General features: G+C 44.3%; 2 protein-coding genes across 4 annotated transcripts in view; one reads left to right on the top strand and one right to left on the bottom strand.

Moving 5' to 3' along the window:
- The window catches only part of fggy (FGGY carbohydrate kinase domain containing), a 435125-nt gene extending 431907 nt beyond the window's left edge, over positions 1-3218 (top strand). For all 3 annotated transcript variants that reach the window (XM_038794356.1, XM_038794353.1, XM_038794355.1), the window contains one exon: positions 1632-3218. In XM_038794356.1, the coding sequence (XP_038650284.1) occupies positions 1632-1713 (82 nt within the window). In that variant the 3' untranslated portion in view covers positions 1714-3218. The remainder of the gene's footprint in view (positions 1-1631) is intronic.
- A 2162-nt stretch (positions 3219-5380) lies between these two features.
- LOC119964622 (E3 ubiquitin-protein ligase RNF170-like) overlaps positions 5381-14222 on the bottom strand; it is a 72388-nt gene continuing 63546 nt past the window's right edge. The window contains exons 5-7 of the mRNA XM_038794352.1: positions 13257-13330; positions 8945-9055; positions 5381-6225 (exon numbers count right to left, since the gene is read on the bottom strand). Coding sequence (XP_038650280.1) covers positions 5983-6225; positions 8945-9055; positions 13257-13330 — 428 coding nt within the window. The 3' untranslated portion in view covers positions 5381-5982. The remainder of the gene's footprint in view (positions 6226-8944; positions 9056-13256; positions 13331-14222) is intronic.

The raw sequence follows: 14222 nt of genomic DNA, 5'->3' as shown, positions 1-14222 counted from the left end.
AAGAGGCCCCCACGCCGATTCTCCACGGACGACCGGCCGAGTTCCCGCCGGCGTGGCTCACGTATGGTTCCATCCGGCTGGAGCTCAGAGGCACGGCTACCCCGAGGGGTGGGGGGGGGGCGAGGTGGGGGGCGGGCCTCTGAGGTGGAGGGGGGAATGTGTCATGGGTGGGCGGGACCTCCACGACGGCCAGGCCCGCAATTGGGGACCACCGATCAGCAGGCACGCGCGACTGGGGGGGGGGGGGTGGCGAGACCTACTTCTTCGGCGCTGGTCCGCTGTGGGTCCGCCATGTTGCGCAGGGCCACAGGCGTGGACCCACGGCCGGATGTGCCGGGCCCCGTACCGGCAGCCGGAACTGCGTGGAGCAAGCCCCCGGCCTGCAAGCCCCCTTAAAAACAGAGAATCACCCTGGACTTTCTAGAAAACAGTCCTGTGTGATTCGTGCCCGTTTTCTCGCAGTCGTGGGGCCATAGCCCCATTATTGGAGAATTCCGCCCCAGGTATTGTATTTATTCAGTCATCTAAAATCTCCCACCCTCCTTCAAACCCCATCTTTTACTTTATTTAGTATCAAACTCAACACTTCTAATTCCTTTGAAGTGGAGATTAGCAAATATATTTAATTGTGCCCTAGGCACATACCCAATTCACAATGGGGAACAGATGTCACAAATGCAATGCTGAATATCCTGGCAAATTAGAATACTCCACATATTGGTGTAGTTTTCTTAGAATCATATGAAATTGCACAAATTGTTTCTTTTGCAGAATGATGCAATATTACTAGTTAAATTGGGAAAATAAGCCAGTCCCATTGTTTAAATCAGACAGCAATTAAAAGTTAATTAGATTCCTTCTAAAAGTTCTCACATTTCACGTATCATAACTGTGATCAGTAAATTGCACACTCAATAACAGAGCTGTGTAATAAATGAAAAGGAAGTGATTTCAAACCTTTCATCTGACCTTAGGATTCACTTATGGCAAGAAATCATTTAACTTTTGTTCCTACAGAACCCCTCAATTAAACTGCAACCTACAGTGAACCCCTTTATTAGATTGCTGTCCAGAATTCATTTCCTGCCTGCAAGCTCTTTTTATTCATGACTCACGTACCTTTCATCCCTTTTATAAATAAATAGCTGCATTTATATTTTTAGGTATGTATTGTTTTGTGCTCATTTTGCAGAAAAAAAATCTGCTGGTACTTTGACGTCCCCCCCCCCCCCCCCCCCCCCCCCCCCGCCGAACTGCCAAAGCATTTGAGTTAAAGTTATGCAGCCACTGAACTCCAGAAAATCTACTGGGATAATGGTTCCTTCCACCATTTAAATACAACACAGGAAACATCTGGGGACCAAACTTTAGCAGGCACGCATGTTATGCATCATTCCCATGTGTCTGCTCATCTATGCTGCTCAGGGGAAATCTGAGAGAAAACTGGCTTTAGCCGAAGGACCTATAAAGTTTGTCTAAAATTGTTGTTTTCTAGCTGAAAATGCGACGGAACATTTATGTACTGAAATTCTATTTACATCCAGTATAAAGTCTTCCAAATGAGCAAAATATCTGTTTCTTTTCTTTCTGTTGGTGGTTTGTTTAAAATAGATTCAACACATTTTTTGTAGGTTTTATGACAACAAATACAAAGTCTTCCTGAAACTTATTGAGCACCAGACGAAATACAGAACTATCATGCAAGACGTCTGACTGCCACAGCAAGGAATTGGCCAGAATTCACTCAATCCTTTAAAAGTTATTTGGTAATAAAATTGCAACTGCTACATTATCTTTGTACTGCACGAGAATCTTTGTAAAATGTGAACATGAATTCTAAATAATCAAGTCTGAAGAAAGGTAATGTCATATGGCTTCCCCAAAAAAACATTTTAGTTAAAATGTGTCAGCAGTTTCACTTTCATGTTAATACTAAACCTGCTTCTTGTAAATTAGATGTTAATGCTAAGTGAATCTTCCTCAGACTTTGGGTTGAATTTCAATTCCATGCTATACATTAAAACCTGTAGTGTCAGTTTTGCTTTGCACTGATGCTATCCTTGTAATGTAAATCTACACAAAGATGTCCTTTGGTTACTGCTATTCACGGATTAATTACTTGGGACCAGTGAGTTTACCAGGTGGCTAGAATGTGTTACAATTGACCAATTCTGATGTTAAAATAAAAACAATAGAAGGTCTATTTAAATCCTGCCTACATGGTAGGAAAGGGAAGGGGAGGGGCCTGTTAAGATGTTAGTCAGTTGCTCAGTGCTGCTTTCCCAACACTTCTGTGCCAGCCACTATTTAAACGGCTAGATTTCTGGCTATTGCACTCGCCCGAAGCCTCATCGTTATACAAATACTCCAGGTCATTTGGATCTGATATGATCTTGACTGCTGATTGTGGCAGTGCCAATCATTTCTTGACCTGCAATGATTGAGGGCAGGCGAGGTCCAGGCAAATTCATTTTTTGATCTTTGTAAGATTGCCTTGTCAGCCAAGAGGAGCAGGAGCACATCCCTTCCTGCAACCTTTGATCAGAACTTCCTTGCTCCTGCCTGATTGCTGACTCCTGCCCATTGTCTTATCATCATTCCAATCTAATTTGAAAGTTTAAAATGAGTTAAAAGGCGAAATATGGTGCCCTCATTGGTGATTCCTGCCCCCCCCCCCCCCCAGACCCATGATCACCATATGGAATATCTCATAATATTCTACTTAAGAGAAAACTACAGGAACACAAACATGCAAACATAATACCACTAAACTATCATTACTGATCCTATTTCAATTTACATTACGGAGTAAGTGCTTGATATAATGCATGTTATAATAATGGTTATGCAAATTTATACCTGACAGGAAATATTACCACCAAAAGTAATTTCTTCCTCTCCCTCAGTTTGTTGGATCTTGCTTATTACAATCCTGCTGCCACTGGTGCAGGCATGCTGCAACTTGGCGGATATAATATTAACGAGGCACAATTTTCTGATGACAGACAGATGTCGGGCAAAATTTTCCCAAAATTGCACAGTGCTGGATCAGGTTAGAAAATCTGTGTGAAACTCGCTGGCTTCACAGTCACATTTCAAAGCGCTGTTGAGGATCACACATTCAGCTGTTGGGCGGGAGGGCAAACATTATGGCAAAGCCAGGATTCTGAAAACTCAGTGCCCTGATCTCAAAGTTACATATAAAATCCCCCCCCCCCCCCCCCCCCCCCCCCCACCCACACAGAGATTGGGGAGCCCCATGGCAATCAGAAATACCCAGCATTGTCCCTGAACCTCCGGGGCCTCCAGGCACCTTCACACCCCCAGCGTGGTCATCACGACTGATTTTCGCTTTTGAAAACCAGTACTGCTTCACACCAGCATGTCGTCCCACCGCCAGATGGTGGAGGATACGTCGTGGGCAGACGCTATGTGTAAAGCCCTTTAATTATATTAAAATTTATTTCAATTCATGGAAATCAGGTTTACACCCTCGCTGGGTGTGAACCTGATCACATCACCGGCAGGAGGCAGGGAAGATCTGAAACTGAGATTTCACCAATGCAAATTTTTTTTGGCCATTTGTGCATTTTAATGGCTATTACGTGATTTGCGCCCACGCCAAACAGGACCGCTAGATTGCAGCCGCCATTTCTGATGGTGTGAACTACATGAGCCATCAATTTTGCTGGTAACGTGCAAATTAAATATTCAATGCACCTGTAGAGACCACTAGTACAGTTTTTGCAATGTTAGCCCTGACAGCCCAAGTACCCCCAACATCAGGGAAGATCCAAGGACAAAGTTCAAAGCCATTTAAATGTTATGTATCCTAAATGTGCAGCTCTTTCTGCATTGTGACTTATATTATAAAAGCCACCTTGCAATGTAAATGACTCTAGAGTTCCAGGAACTGTGAACTGTTCCTGTGAACATTACTAAACCTCTTCCAGTTCCTATGAAGTAAGGTCTTCCAACTGACAGTTGGCATCCAGGACCAAAAGAAGTCCTTTTTTTTGCAATGTCTTGCATGATTTTGCCTTTATTGTCGTATGATTGTAAATTCCTGTATTGCTTCTTTGTATTTTTTTCTCTCTTTTTCTTTCAAAAATAATAAAATAAACTAAAAACTGTTGATCAATACATTTTCTAATGGAGCCACTTATTACTTTTGGTCCTTCGACTGATACAAGCACTTAATAGCACCTTTTCATGTATGCAGGAGCAGTAACTGCAGAGATGTGAGCAAATAATGGGAATGAATTTCTGCAACAGTTCTCCTGGTGTAGACCACCTTTTCGCAGAAATACTACCTAACTTCTGGAAAAACAGCAAACCCCCTTTTTCAGGGGTCTCCGTTGCCCTTCCATTGAAGATGACTGTCTTTTCTGGAATGAACAGAATTGGTGTTGGGTGGAAGAAAACTGTGGGAGTGTGCATCACAGTTATCACTGGTACCACTTAGTCTGCATCCATCGTTCAGTAGCAATGGCTTGTCAGGATGGATTATGTTATCGGTCATGTGGCAGTGTTCTGGCAGGTCCAGGCTTTCCAAGTAAATGAACAGGAAATGCAGCCAGCAGCTGAGTCATTTCAGGGCATAAGCACCAGAAAAGGAAGGTCCCAACATGCATATGTAGATAGTCAGGGAAAGCACCTGATTAAGTATTGACAGAAGAGCACATAATGGCTCCAAAGATGCGGCAGGTGAGTGGTAGAGGTCCCAAAGCAATTTCTGTTCCAACTGTCTTCTGTCTCCTTCTTCTCCCCAAACCCAACCCATTCTTCACCTTTTCCTGGCCCCCTACCATAAAACATATCTCAGCCATCACCAAATTCCCTTCCTCTGTGAGAGGGAATTATTGCTCCATAAATCATCTCTTCAAAGTCTGATCACTGAGCTTCCTCACTTGCCTATTTGCCCAGACATTTACTGACTTCAATGAGCTCCATTAGCATAGGCATCATTTTCATGCACAAACTTGTGGTAATTGTCATTCTTGACTAATAAAAAGAATTGAACATACATTCAGGACAGTTCATGAGCAGCACGTGAATATTGTGGACAGTAAATTACTGAATGCGGCCTATTACTGTTCAGTTCTACCTTGAAAAATGTAATCAGCACAAAACCTATCTTGATTTTCAAGTGGTGGAGGGGCAAAAGCTAAGGTTAAATGTGACTAACATTGTCAAAAAGTAGTAAATAGTTTAGCAATTTCACATGCCTTGTATTTTCCCGAATCTGATCTGCAAATGTTTGAAATAGCAGCCTGTATTGTTTCTTTCACCAATCGAGAATGTGAATAATTGGGATTTTCACATAATTTACAGCTAAGGGAGAGAATTCAGGCAAGGAGGATTTATTGAGGGGACCCACTTTCATTGCAACATCTACTTTATGAACATTACAAAAATTGTTCTTTTCCCACCAAACACAAACCTACTTCACATTGAAGTTGGAAAATACAAATTGACAGCAAGACAGATTGAGTTCCCTGTTTGAAAAAATAAAGCTTTCAGTCACGCACTTTCAAACACAACTCCTCCTCACTCGACAACTTCAAAACATTTTGCACTTGAATTTTCACTTCCAAAAAGTCTAATTTAAGAAAGACTGTGAGGAGAAATAATGTAGAGCACAAGATTTTAAAGATTAGGGAAGAAAAAGAAATAATAGACTGGACCTCCCATATCTTTGAAAATATATTTTACATTCTCGGGGAAAACATAAAAAGTTACAGATTTATTAAAATAAAAACACCTCTTGCGCTGCTTATGGCTTTCAACAAACATGGATGGAAAATTGTAAACAATTATAACATAAAAATCCTATGCACAACTATCAAATTGAACATTGCTAAAGTATATCTACACAGTTTTATCAAACCAGATGTTAGGCACATAGCCCACATCCTGTAAAAAGTCTGGTTATCTAATTTGGGTAGTAGTGCTCATTCAATTCGTTCACTCTGGCCCCATCTACCGGCAAATATTAATCATACAGAAAAGCAGCAGGATTACAACAGTCAGGTCATCAGCGGTTCCCAAGATCCCATGGAATGTTTCAGGAATTATATCAAGAGGGAAAGTGAGGCACATGATGGCTGAAAAGGAACAAATTGCAATCCTCAAACAGAAGATCCACACTAATCCAGCCATTGTGAAGAGTCTTCGAAAAGCCATCTGGAGTAACAGGGGTGTGTCATGGACATAATCTGCAAACTGAGAAAAAAGACAAGAGAATATAGGGAATGGAGAATGGTCAGAACATAAATTATAATTAGCTTGATAAGAACATGGAATTCTAAGAGACTGGAGAGTGCAGAGGTCATGGATCATAAAGCTCAAAGACCCAATTTGGAATTCAGACCAACATAATGGGCTTTTTAAAAAAATGTTGCTGACTGAAGTACATTTAGTCTAAGCAGTCTCAAATTTGTGAACAGAGTCCACATCATTAAACTATCTATAACTTGACAATAAAACAGTAGCCTATTCAGGGGTCACATATGCGTCTAGTCTAGAAACTGAGGCAGAGCAGAAGGATGTTTATTGTGCAAGTGGCCTACATTGTAACTGACCTGGGAGTCACAGTGGAAAAAAATGATCGTACCTTGATCAAATAGTAATGCTTAAAATCAGTTAAAGCTGACAGAAAAATATTATTGGACATTTAAAAATGAGGCAAACCGTAATAAACAGCCAATGTGCCCCCCAACAACCAGAACTAGTTTCCGTTTTAAATATATTACAAGGAGAATAATTAACTTCTTTTGATTGAAAGTTGGTTTATCAATTATAGGACATATCTAAAATATATGGAATGGCACTGTGTTTGTGCTGGGGTATGATGGGATTGTTTTTATCAGCAGTTGACATGTTTGTGACACAAAATAGATAAAAGCAAACGCTCAATTTCTTTCACTGCTGACAGTCTGGCAGAGCTTTTATGATCCATTCCTTCATCATCTTCCAGTGATTGGCACTGGGAGTGCAAGAAGGGAGAAGTTTTAATTTACTACTGGCAGGGTGCCATTCATATAAGCATTTGCACTCCTAGTGCCTTTAACAAGAAAACAAACTATTAATGTATGTTGCCTCCATCACTGAATTGCCAACCAAAAAAAGCAAAGTAAACCAAATAAAAACAAAACATGAAAAAATAACATGCATTCTGAAACTGTATAAATGCTCCATATTTTCAACATTGCTTGCTCTTACCTTGTTATATGATTTTAAGAATGTATGCTGTTAACGACACTCTGGGCTTGGGTACGGTCAATTCTAGTTCCCCTTCACCCGGTGTTGCAACACAATTGAATTAACTAATAATTCTTAGAAAAATACCCACAGTCTTCAGCCCTTGGCTTCCCAAAAATTACAGTCAGCAGGTTTGTAAATTGAACACAATTGTTTTCATTTATAACAAGAACTATAATGAAATATGCAGCAGATACAACTGGTTAGCTATTATCTAATTCCTAATCCCCCACTTTAACTTGCCCCCACCCTCTATACACACAAACACACATACAAGACAAACAAACACAGAGTGGAAGAGAGGGGTGAAAACAATAGGTAACAGGTTTGAGGCCTCTGTCTGTAATGGTTTCACTTCAGATTCATTCATTCAGGTTCTCTGTAGGTTCAGAAATATAGCAGTCTTTCAGCTTTTCTGGAGAAAACACAAGGGAAAGAGAGAACAGGTCGTTGCCTCTCAGCATCCAGGGGCAAAATTCTCTGACCCCACGCAGGGTCGGAGAATCGCCCGGTGGCACAGAAAATCTCGCCCCGCCGTGGCAGAAATTCTCCGCCACCCAGGAATTGGCGAGGGCAGGAATCATGCCGCGTCGAGCGGCGAACCCCCTGTGGCGATTCTCCGGCCCACGATGGGCCGAAGTCCGCTGCTGGGAGGCCTCTCCCGCCGCCAAGGTTTGAACCACCTCTGGTGGCGGCGGGATCGGCGGCACGAGCGGGCCCCCGGGGTCCTGGGGGGGCGCGGGGCGATCGGGCCCTGGGGGGTGCCCCCACGGTGGCCAGGTCCGCGATCGGGGCCCACCGATCGGTGGGCAGGCCAGTGCCGTGGGGGCACTCTTTCTCTTCCGCTGCCGCCATGGCGGAGGCAGAAGAGAATCCCCCAGCGCGCATGCGCCAGTGGTGACGTCAGCAGCAGCTTCCGCTGACGTCACCACCGGCGCATGCGTGAACCGGCGAAGGCCTTTCGGCCAGCCCCGGCGCCGGGCGGCGGGCCTAAAAGGCCGCTGGTGCCAGTTTTCGCTCCAGTCGACGTGGTGCCAACTGCTCCGGCGCGGGCCTCGCCCCCAAAGCTGCGGAGAATTCCGCACGTATGGGGAGGCCCGACGCCGGAGTGGTTGGCGCCACTACCCTACGCCAGGACCCCCCGCCCCGCCGGGTAGGGGAGAATGCCGCCCCAGGTCCCCAACTCTGCTTTCCTGGAAATCATCCCATTCAGGAAGGATCCAATCACCACCTGTTATCGGGTAGAATAAGGCCTTTTGGCTAATTAATTGGCCACCAGCCAACCATTCGAATCAAGGCACACCCCATCTCTCAGGTGCCGTAGAGTCTGAGTAATGTCTAAAGCTAGCACTATATACTATGTTGCAACACTTTGAATTCCTCATTTTCTCTGCTGCTTTACTTAAAGATGCATACCCATTAAGCATCCATGGGTCAAAATGATAATGGCAAAAATAAAGGAGAAATAAGGGAATCATCAGGAAGAACCTTTACAATACAGAATTAAGAAAATTAAAGATGGTTGTTCGCACACCGCTGATAATGTTACACCATTGATTTGTCCTAATTTACATCATTAGATTCCACTCAATAAGCTGATTATAATCTTGTGGTATCCCTCCCTCATTCACAATAGAACCTAATGCAAACTGTTAGATTTAATTTTGTCTATGACACTTACAGGACGAGGCTGTCCAGAGAAGCGCTTGTTGTAGGCTTTAATATCTCGAATAACCTGTTGACTCTGCTTTTCCTGCTGGTTCTCACAGAATAGACTATAAAGCAAGTTCACCTGAAAAGAGAATGAAATTGGTTTGCTCTATCGGACTGCAGACACAGTGTGATTTTTTTTAAAATATGTTTTTATTCAAGATATTTTCAATTTTACAACATACAAAAAGGAGAAACAGATGTATAGAATTTTTATAAAACTACCCTCACAACCCATCCTCATCTTTCCCTTATATATCCAGAACCTTCCTCGCAATACCCTTCCCCACGTCCGCACCTACCCACCCTCCACAACCAGCTCCTTAAAGAAAGTAATAAATGCATCCACCTCGACTAGGACACCTCCTCCTCCGACCCACTAATGGCGTACCTGAGTTTGTCCAAGTGCAGGAATTCCAACATGGCCCGAAGCCATATCATCGCCTTAGGCAATGCCAATGCCCTCCACCTGAGCAAAACCCGCCTTCAGGCTATCAGAGAGGGGGGGATGTGATTTTCGTGCAGGAGACACTGCCAGCCTGTCACTTTGACACTGCCACCTTGGCACTGTCAGGGTAGCCAGGTGGCAATGCCAGGCTGCCCGGGTGGCATTGCCAAAGGTTGGGGCCTCAGGGGGTCCATGTCCATGAAAGGGGTCGATGAGTAAGTTATGGAGGGGGGAGCGAATGGAGGATATAAAGGGCCTAATAAAGATTGGGGTGTGTGAAGGGGGTCCTGAAATGGGGCGGGGGGGGGGGGGGGGGGGGCCGAAGGGGGGAGTGGGGGCTCTTAAAAGTGGGGGGCTCCAGTGACCACATAGCGAGATGTCCACACAGGTGTTATTGCCCATGGGTGGGCTGCATTTTGTGAGGGTGGGGCTGGGAGGATGCATTCACTGTCAGCATTTCAGAAACTGAACAGAATTTCAGGATTACGGGCACGTGCAGATTAATGTGAAAATGTTTAATAATAATAATCTTTAATAATTATCTGTATTGTCACAAGTAGGCTTCCAGTAACTGTGCAGTGAAGTTACAGTGAAAAGCCCCTCCTCACCACATTTGGTTAGTCATCCAGGCTTTATTCATGCACTCTAAGTGCTGATGTCAAACTAAATTAGCAGAATTTTGGGTTGGGAACCCGAATGTTGAAGGAGCAGTCTTCATTCAATCAATCAAGACATTATTATCCCACCCCAAAGCTCCCTGACTAATTAGGGAGGGAGGGCAGGATGACATGTGCATTCTGTAAGAAAGGATTTCTAACGAAAGGGCCTATGACATGGGCTACAGTGCATCATCAGCACTTGGATTCTTGAGGCAGTGGATGGAGGGTTGGGGGTTACTGGCATAATGGCTTTCCAATGACAGACACCTTACCAGCCATTAGTAATGCATTCTCACCCACCTGCTCTTAATGGGAAGCAGACCTTGTTCCCAGAGGATACAGATGTCGGCAGTGAATTGCCAGTGGTACCCCAGCCTTCTGAGGCACTGGTGCTCACACGTTGAGGGAGCCGGCTCTCTTTCTGTAGACCCTGTGTTGGGGGTCTCACTTAGAACCATAGAAAATTTACAGCACAGAAAGATGCCATTGTGTCTGTACCGGCCAGAAAATAATACAGAAATCTTAAATACTAAAAAATATATATAGCTGGAATTCCCGGTTCCTGAGGATAAGAGCCGGCGCGAATGGAACCTCTGCAGGAGATTCACAATGGGAAAATCAGTGCAAACTCCTCGCCAATTCCAGTACCGGTGAGGGGCTAGCACCGCACCACATGAAACGGCGGTGGATCGCGTGTAAAACAGCCAGAGAATCAGCGGGTCCCGGACCGCGCATGCGCAGGCCTGACGTGCAGCACAGGTCGTGCCGGAAAACATGGTGCCGGCCGTGCTGGAACCCTAACCCGCCCACCCTGACTCCGCAGCCCACCCCCTGACCACCCCTCACTACTCGGGCAGCGGCACTGTCCGCAGCCGGCATGCCAGGTTTCCGATTGCTGGGCCCACACGTGAACTGAGCCATCAGGAACTCAGCCCATCGGGGGGCTTTGCGACTGCGCACGTCCCGTGACGCTGATTTGGAGGGGGTGGGGCATCGCGGACCGGCGTCAAACCGGCACCTGCCCTGGATCTGGCGCCAGAAGCCATTCTCTGCCCAACTACTAATCCCAATTTCAGTGTCTGGCTACGGAAAATCCAGTCCATATATATTTTAAAACTTCCTTCCAACAGTATCCCGGTGTTCATTCCCTCTGCCCTATGGAAGAGAATACCGTTGAGAAGAAGGCAGCTGGTGCAGCTGCTGTGGGTACTGGTGGTAGAGGTGTTCCTTTTGCTCTTGCACTTGCCCCTCCTCCTTGGCAGAGATGGACGTGGAGCTACATTAGCTCCCATGCGGTGGTTGAGGCTAGCAGCAGGAAAGTATATCAAAAGATGACTGAAGTACTATAAAGGCAGAAGTACCTTCCAAGAAATTGGCAATCACCAGTTAAACAGTGATAGCCCTTTCTGAGAGAAGTGCTTTGACCAGAAATCTCTCACCTGGGCATAGCTAAAACTCTTCAGTGTAACTCATCAAAGCCTTTCCAGCTTGTCAGTTTCACTGAAGAAGCCTCTTCCTATTGTGCCCTAGCCTCAGTGATCCCAGCGAGTTGCTGAAGGTCAGGAAACAGGTATCCCTGGATGTGTAATCCAGAGTTCAGGGTTGAAACAGTCTTAATTTGGCTTTTTAAACCGGTTAATTGGGTTCCCAATGAATCCAAGGGGCTTCCGTACAATCCTACCCAGTGAAATATGTAAGAGAGCAGGTTGATGTTGAGATCCTTTTAAAGGATTAACTCCCCGTACCCATGTGAACCTGCCTCCCCTTGCCTGAGAAAATTCCTCCCAATGAGTCACATAAAGAATGCACTCCAGGGGCAGCAGGGTAGCATGGTGGTTAGCATAAATGCTTCACAGCTCCAGGGTCCCAGGTTCGATTCCCGGCTGGGTCACTGTCTGTGTAGAGTCTGCACGTCCTCCCCCTGTGTGCGTGGGTTTCCTCCGGGTGCTCCGGTTTCCTCCCACAGTCCAAAGATGTGCGGGTTAGGTGGATTGGCCATGCTAAATTGCCCGTAGTGTCCTAATAAAAGTAAGGTTAAGGGGGAGGTTGTTGGGTTACGGGTATAGGGTGGATACGTGGGTTTGAGTAGGGTGATCATGGCTCAGCACAACATTGAGGGCCGAAGGGCCTGTTCTGTGCTGTACTGTTCTATCTATCTATCTATCCATTTTGATAAATATAATGGGCTTATCTTTTTCTACACTAAGATCAATTTGATCCTTTGGTTCTGGAGGTGTGAGAGGTACCAGCAGCTCCCTCAAGTTATGAGAGGTTCAGGTGCTGATAGATTTCCATTCCCATATATTTAATAAGTAACTAGTGTCATGTGAGAGTACCTTTAAGAAATGGGTGTTTAAGAAATGTACCTTTAAGAAATGGGTGTTTATCAGTGATGTCAGAGTGTGGGTGGAGCTGGGCTGTGTGTCAGCTTTTTACTTTTGTTTTAGGCTGTTTGCTGCAGGGTGTGTTTTAGTTTCATTTTCTGGCTGAAGCCAGACCAAGCAGGTGTACTGTTGATCTCTCTGCCATCAAAAGACTATCGTTTGATCATTTGGTGAATTCAGAATTATAAATATTTTCAGTAGTGACTTTAACCTGATGTGCTTCTGTTAAAGTTCTTTTTTTAAAGTCGTATGGATGTTAAAAGGAAAGCTTAAAGGGTTACTTAGTGTTGTAGTCTTTGGGGGTTGTATTTGAATTAATGATTGCTAAGGTGTTCAATGTATGTTTTAAAAAGGTTAACTTGAGTTCATAGAATAAACATTGTTTTGCTTTAAGAAATACTTTTCCATTTCTGCTCTACCACACCTGTAGAGTGGGCCGTGTGCTCCCCATACCACAATCGATTAAAAGTTGTGGGTCAGGTGAACTCCATGATACACTTTGGGGTTCTCTAAACCCTGGCCCATAACACAAGACCAGCAATTGCAATGGCACTTTTGGCTTCAGTCACTCTCCTTGTCTGCAGAAGGAGATGTGTTGTACATCAAATGTCCCAGGGGTGAGAGAAGTTACAAGTCCACCTCCCCCATCCTGATCACTGAGGTTTGGCATATTTGTACGTTTTCACTCAATTCAAATTTAAACAACATTTTACGTTCAATTTGTGTTTCGTAGATTTAAGTCAATTCATAGATTATTGTCATGGAAATCCATTCATATTGACTGAAACATACCTTTTGTCTGCACAGAGGGCAGCTCACAGCTCCTAACCAAGAACCATGTCCCCAGTATGCAATCAAACATGGTCCTGTTAGTAAAAGAAAACAAGAAAATAAAATGGCTGAGTGACTGTGTTCTGGGATACTGCACTTGCACTTCTAGAAGTGGGCCGATTTTGTCTGGAGGTTTCAAAGAATGAGAGGCCATCTCATTGAAACAAGATTCTGAAGGAGCTTGATAGGGAGAGTGTCTCTTTCTACTGGTCAAGGAATCTAAAACAGTCTCAGGATAAGGCACTGATCATATAGGACTGAGATGAGGAGGAATTACTTCACTCAAAGACTTCTGAACCTTTGGAATTATCTACCCCAGAGGTTTGTGGATGCTTCATCATTGAAGACATTTAAGGCTGGGATGGACAGATCTTTGGTCTCTCAGGAAATCAAAGGATATGGAAAGCAGGCAGGAGAGTGGAGTTGAAACCCAAGATCAGACATGAACAAATTGAACGGTGGAGCATGTGTTTTATTCCTTCTCCTATTTCTTCTTTTGTGTTATGGAACCTAGTACAAAATCAGCTCAGGCTGGGGGATGAGTTGAGACAATTTCAACATGGCTGCAGAGACGTTTGGACCAACAACATAAAATAAATCAGTCCATAATTTGGCACAAACTGGCACCAAGATATTATTATTTTAATTATTGTGTCAGTGTAAAATGGTTGCTGATGCACAATGATGCAAAATTAACTGTACAACTCTGAAGAGTTGGAACCCAATACTAAAGGGATAGTAATTTGGCCCAGTGCAACCAGACCTGGGCAACATTCAAGTTTAGGATGATAAAGTAGCAAGTAATATCGGCGCCACATATACAGGTGTACAATTATGAGGTTTATAAGAGTATGTTTTGGGGCTGTGTAAAATGAAGGGGATCACATGACGTGTTCTGAAATCTGCCTGACGGTAAACCTGCAGGGA

This window comes from Scyliorhinus canicula, chromosome 4 (assembly GCF_902713615.1).
Source record: "Scyliorhinus canicula chromosome 4, sScyCan1.1, whole genome shotgun sequence".
NCBI classification, from domain to species: domain Eukaryota; kingdom Metazoa; phylum Chordata; class Chondrichthyes; order Carcharhiniformes; family Scyliorhinidae; genus Scyliorhinus; species Scyliorhinus canicula.
Note: the sequence above shows the minus strand (reverse complement) of the source record. Positions and strands in the feature narration are given on the sequence as shown.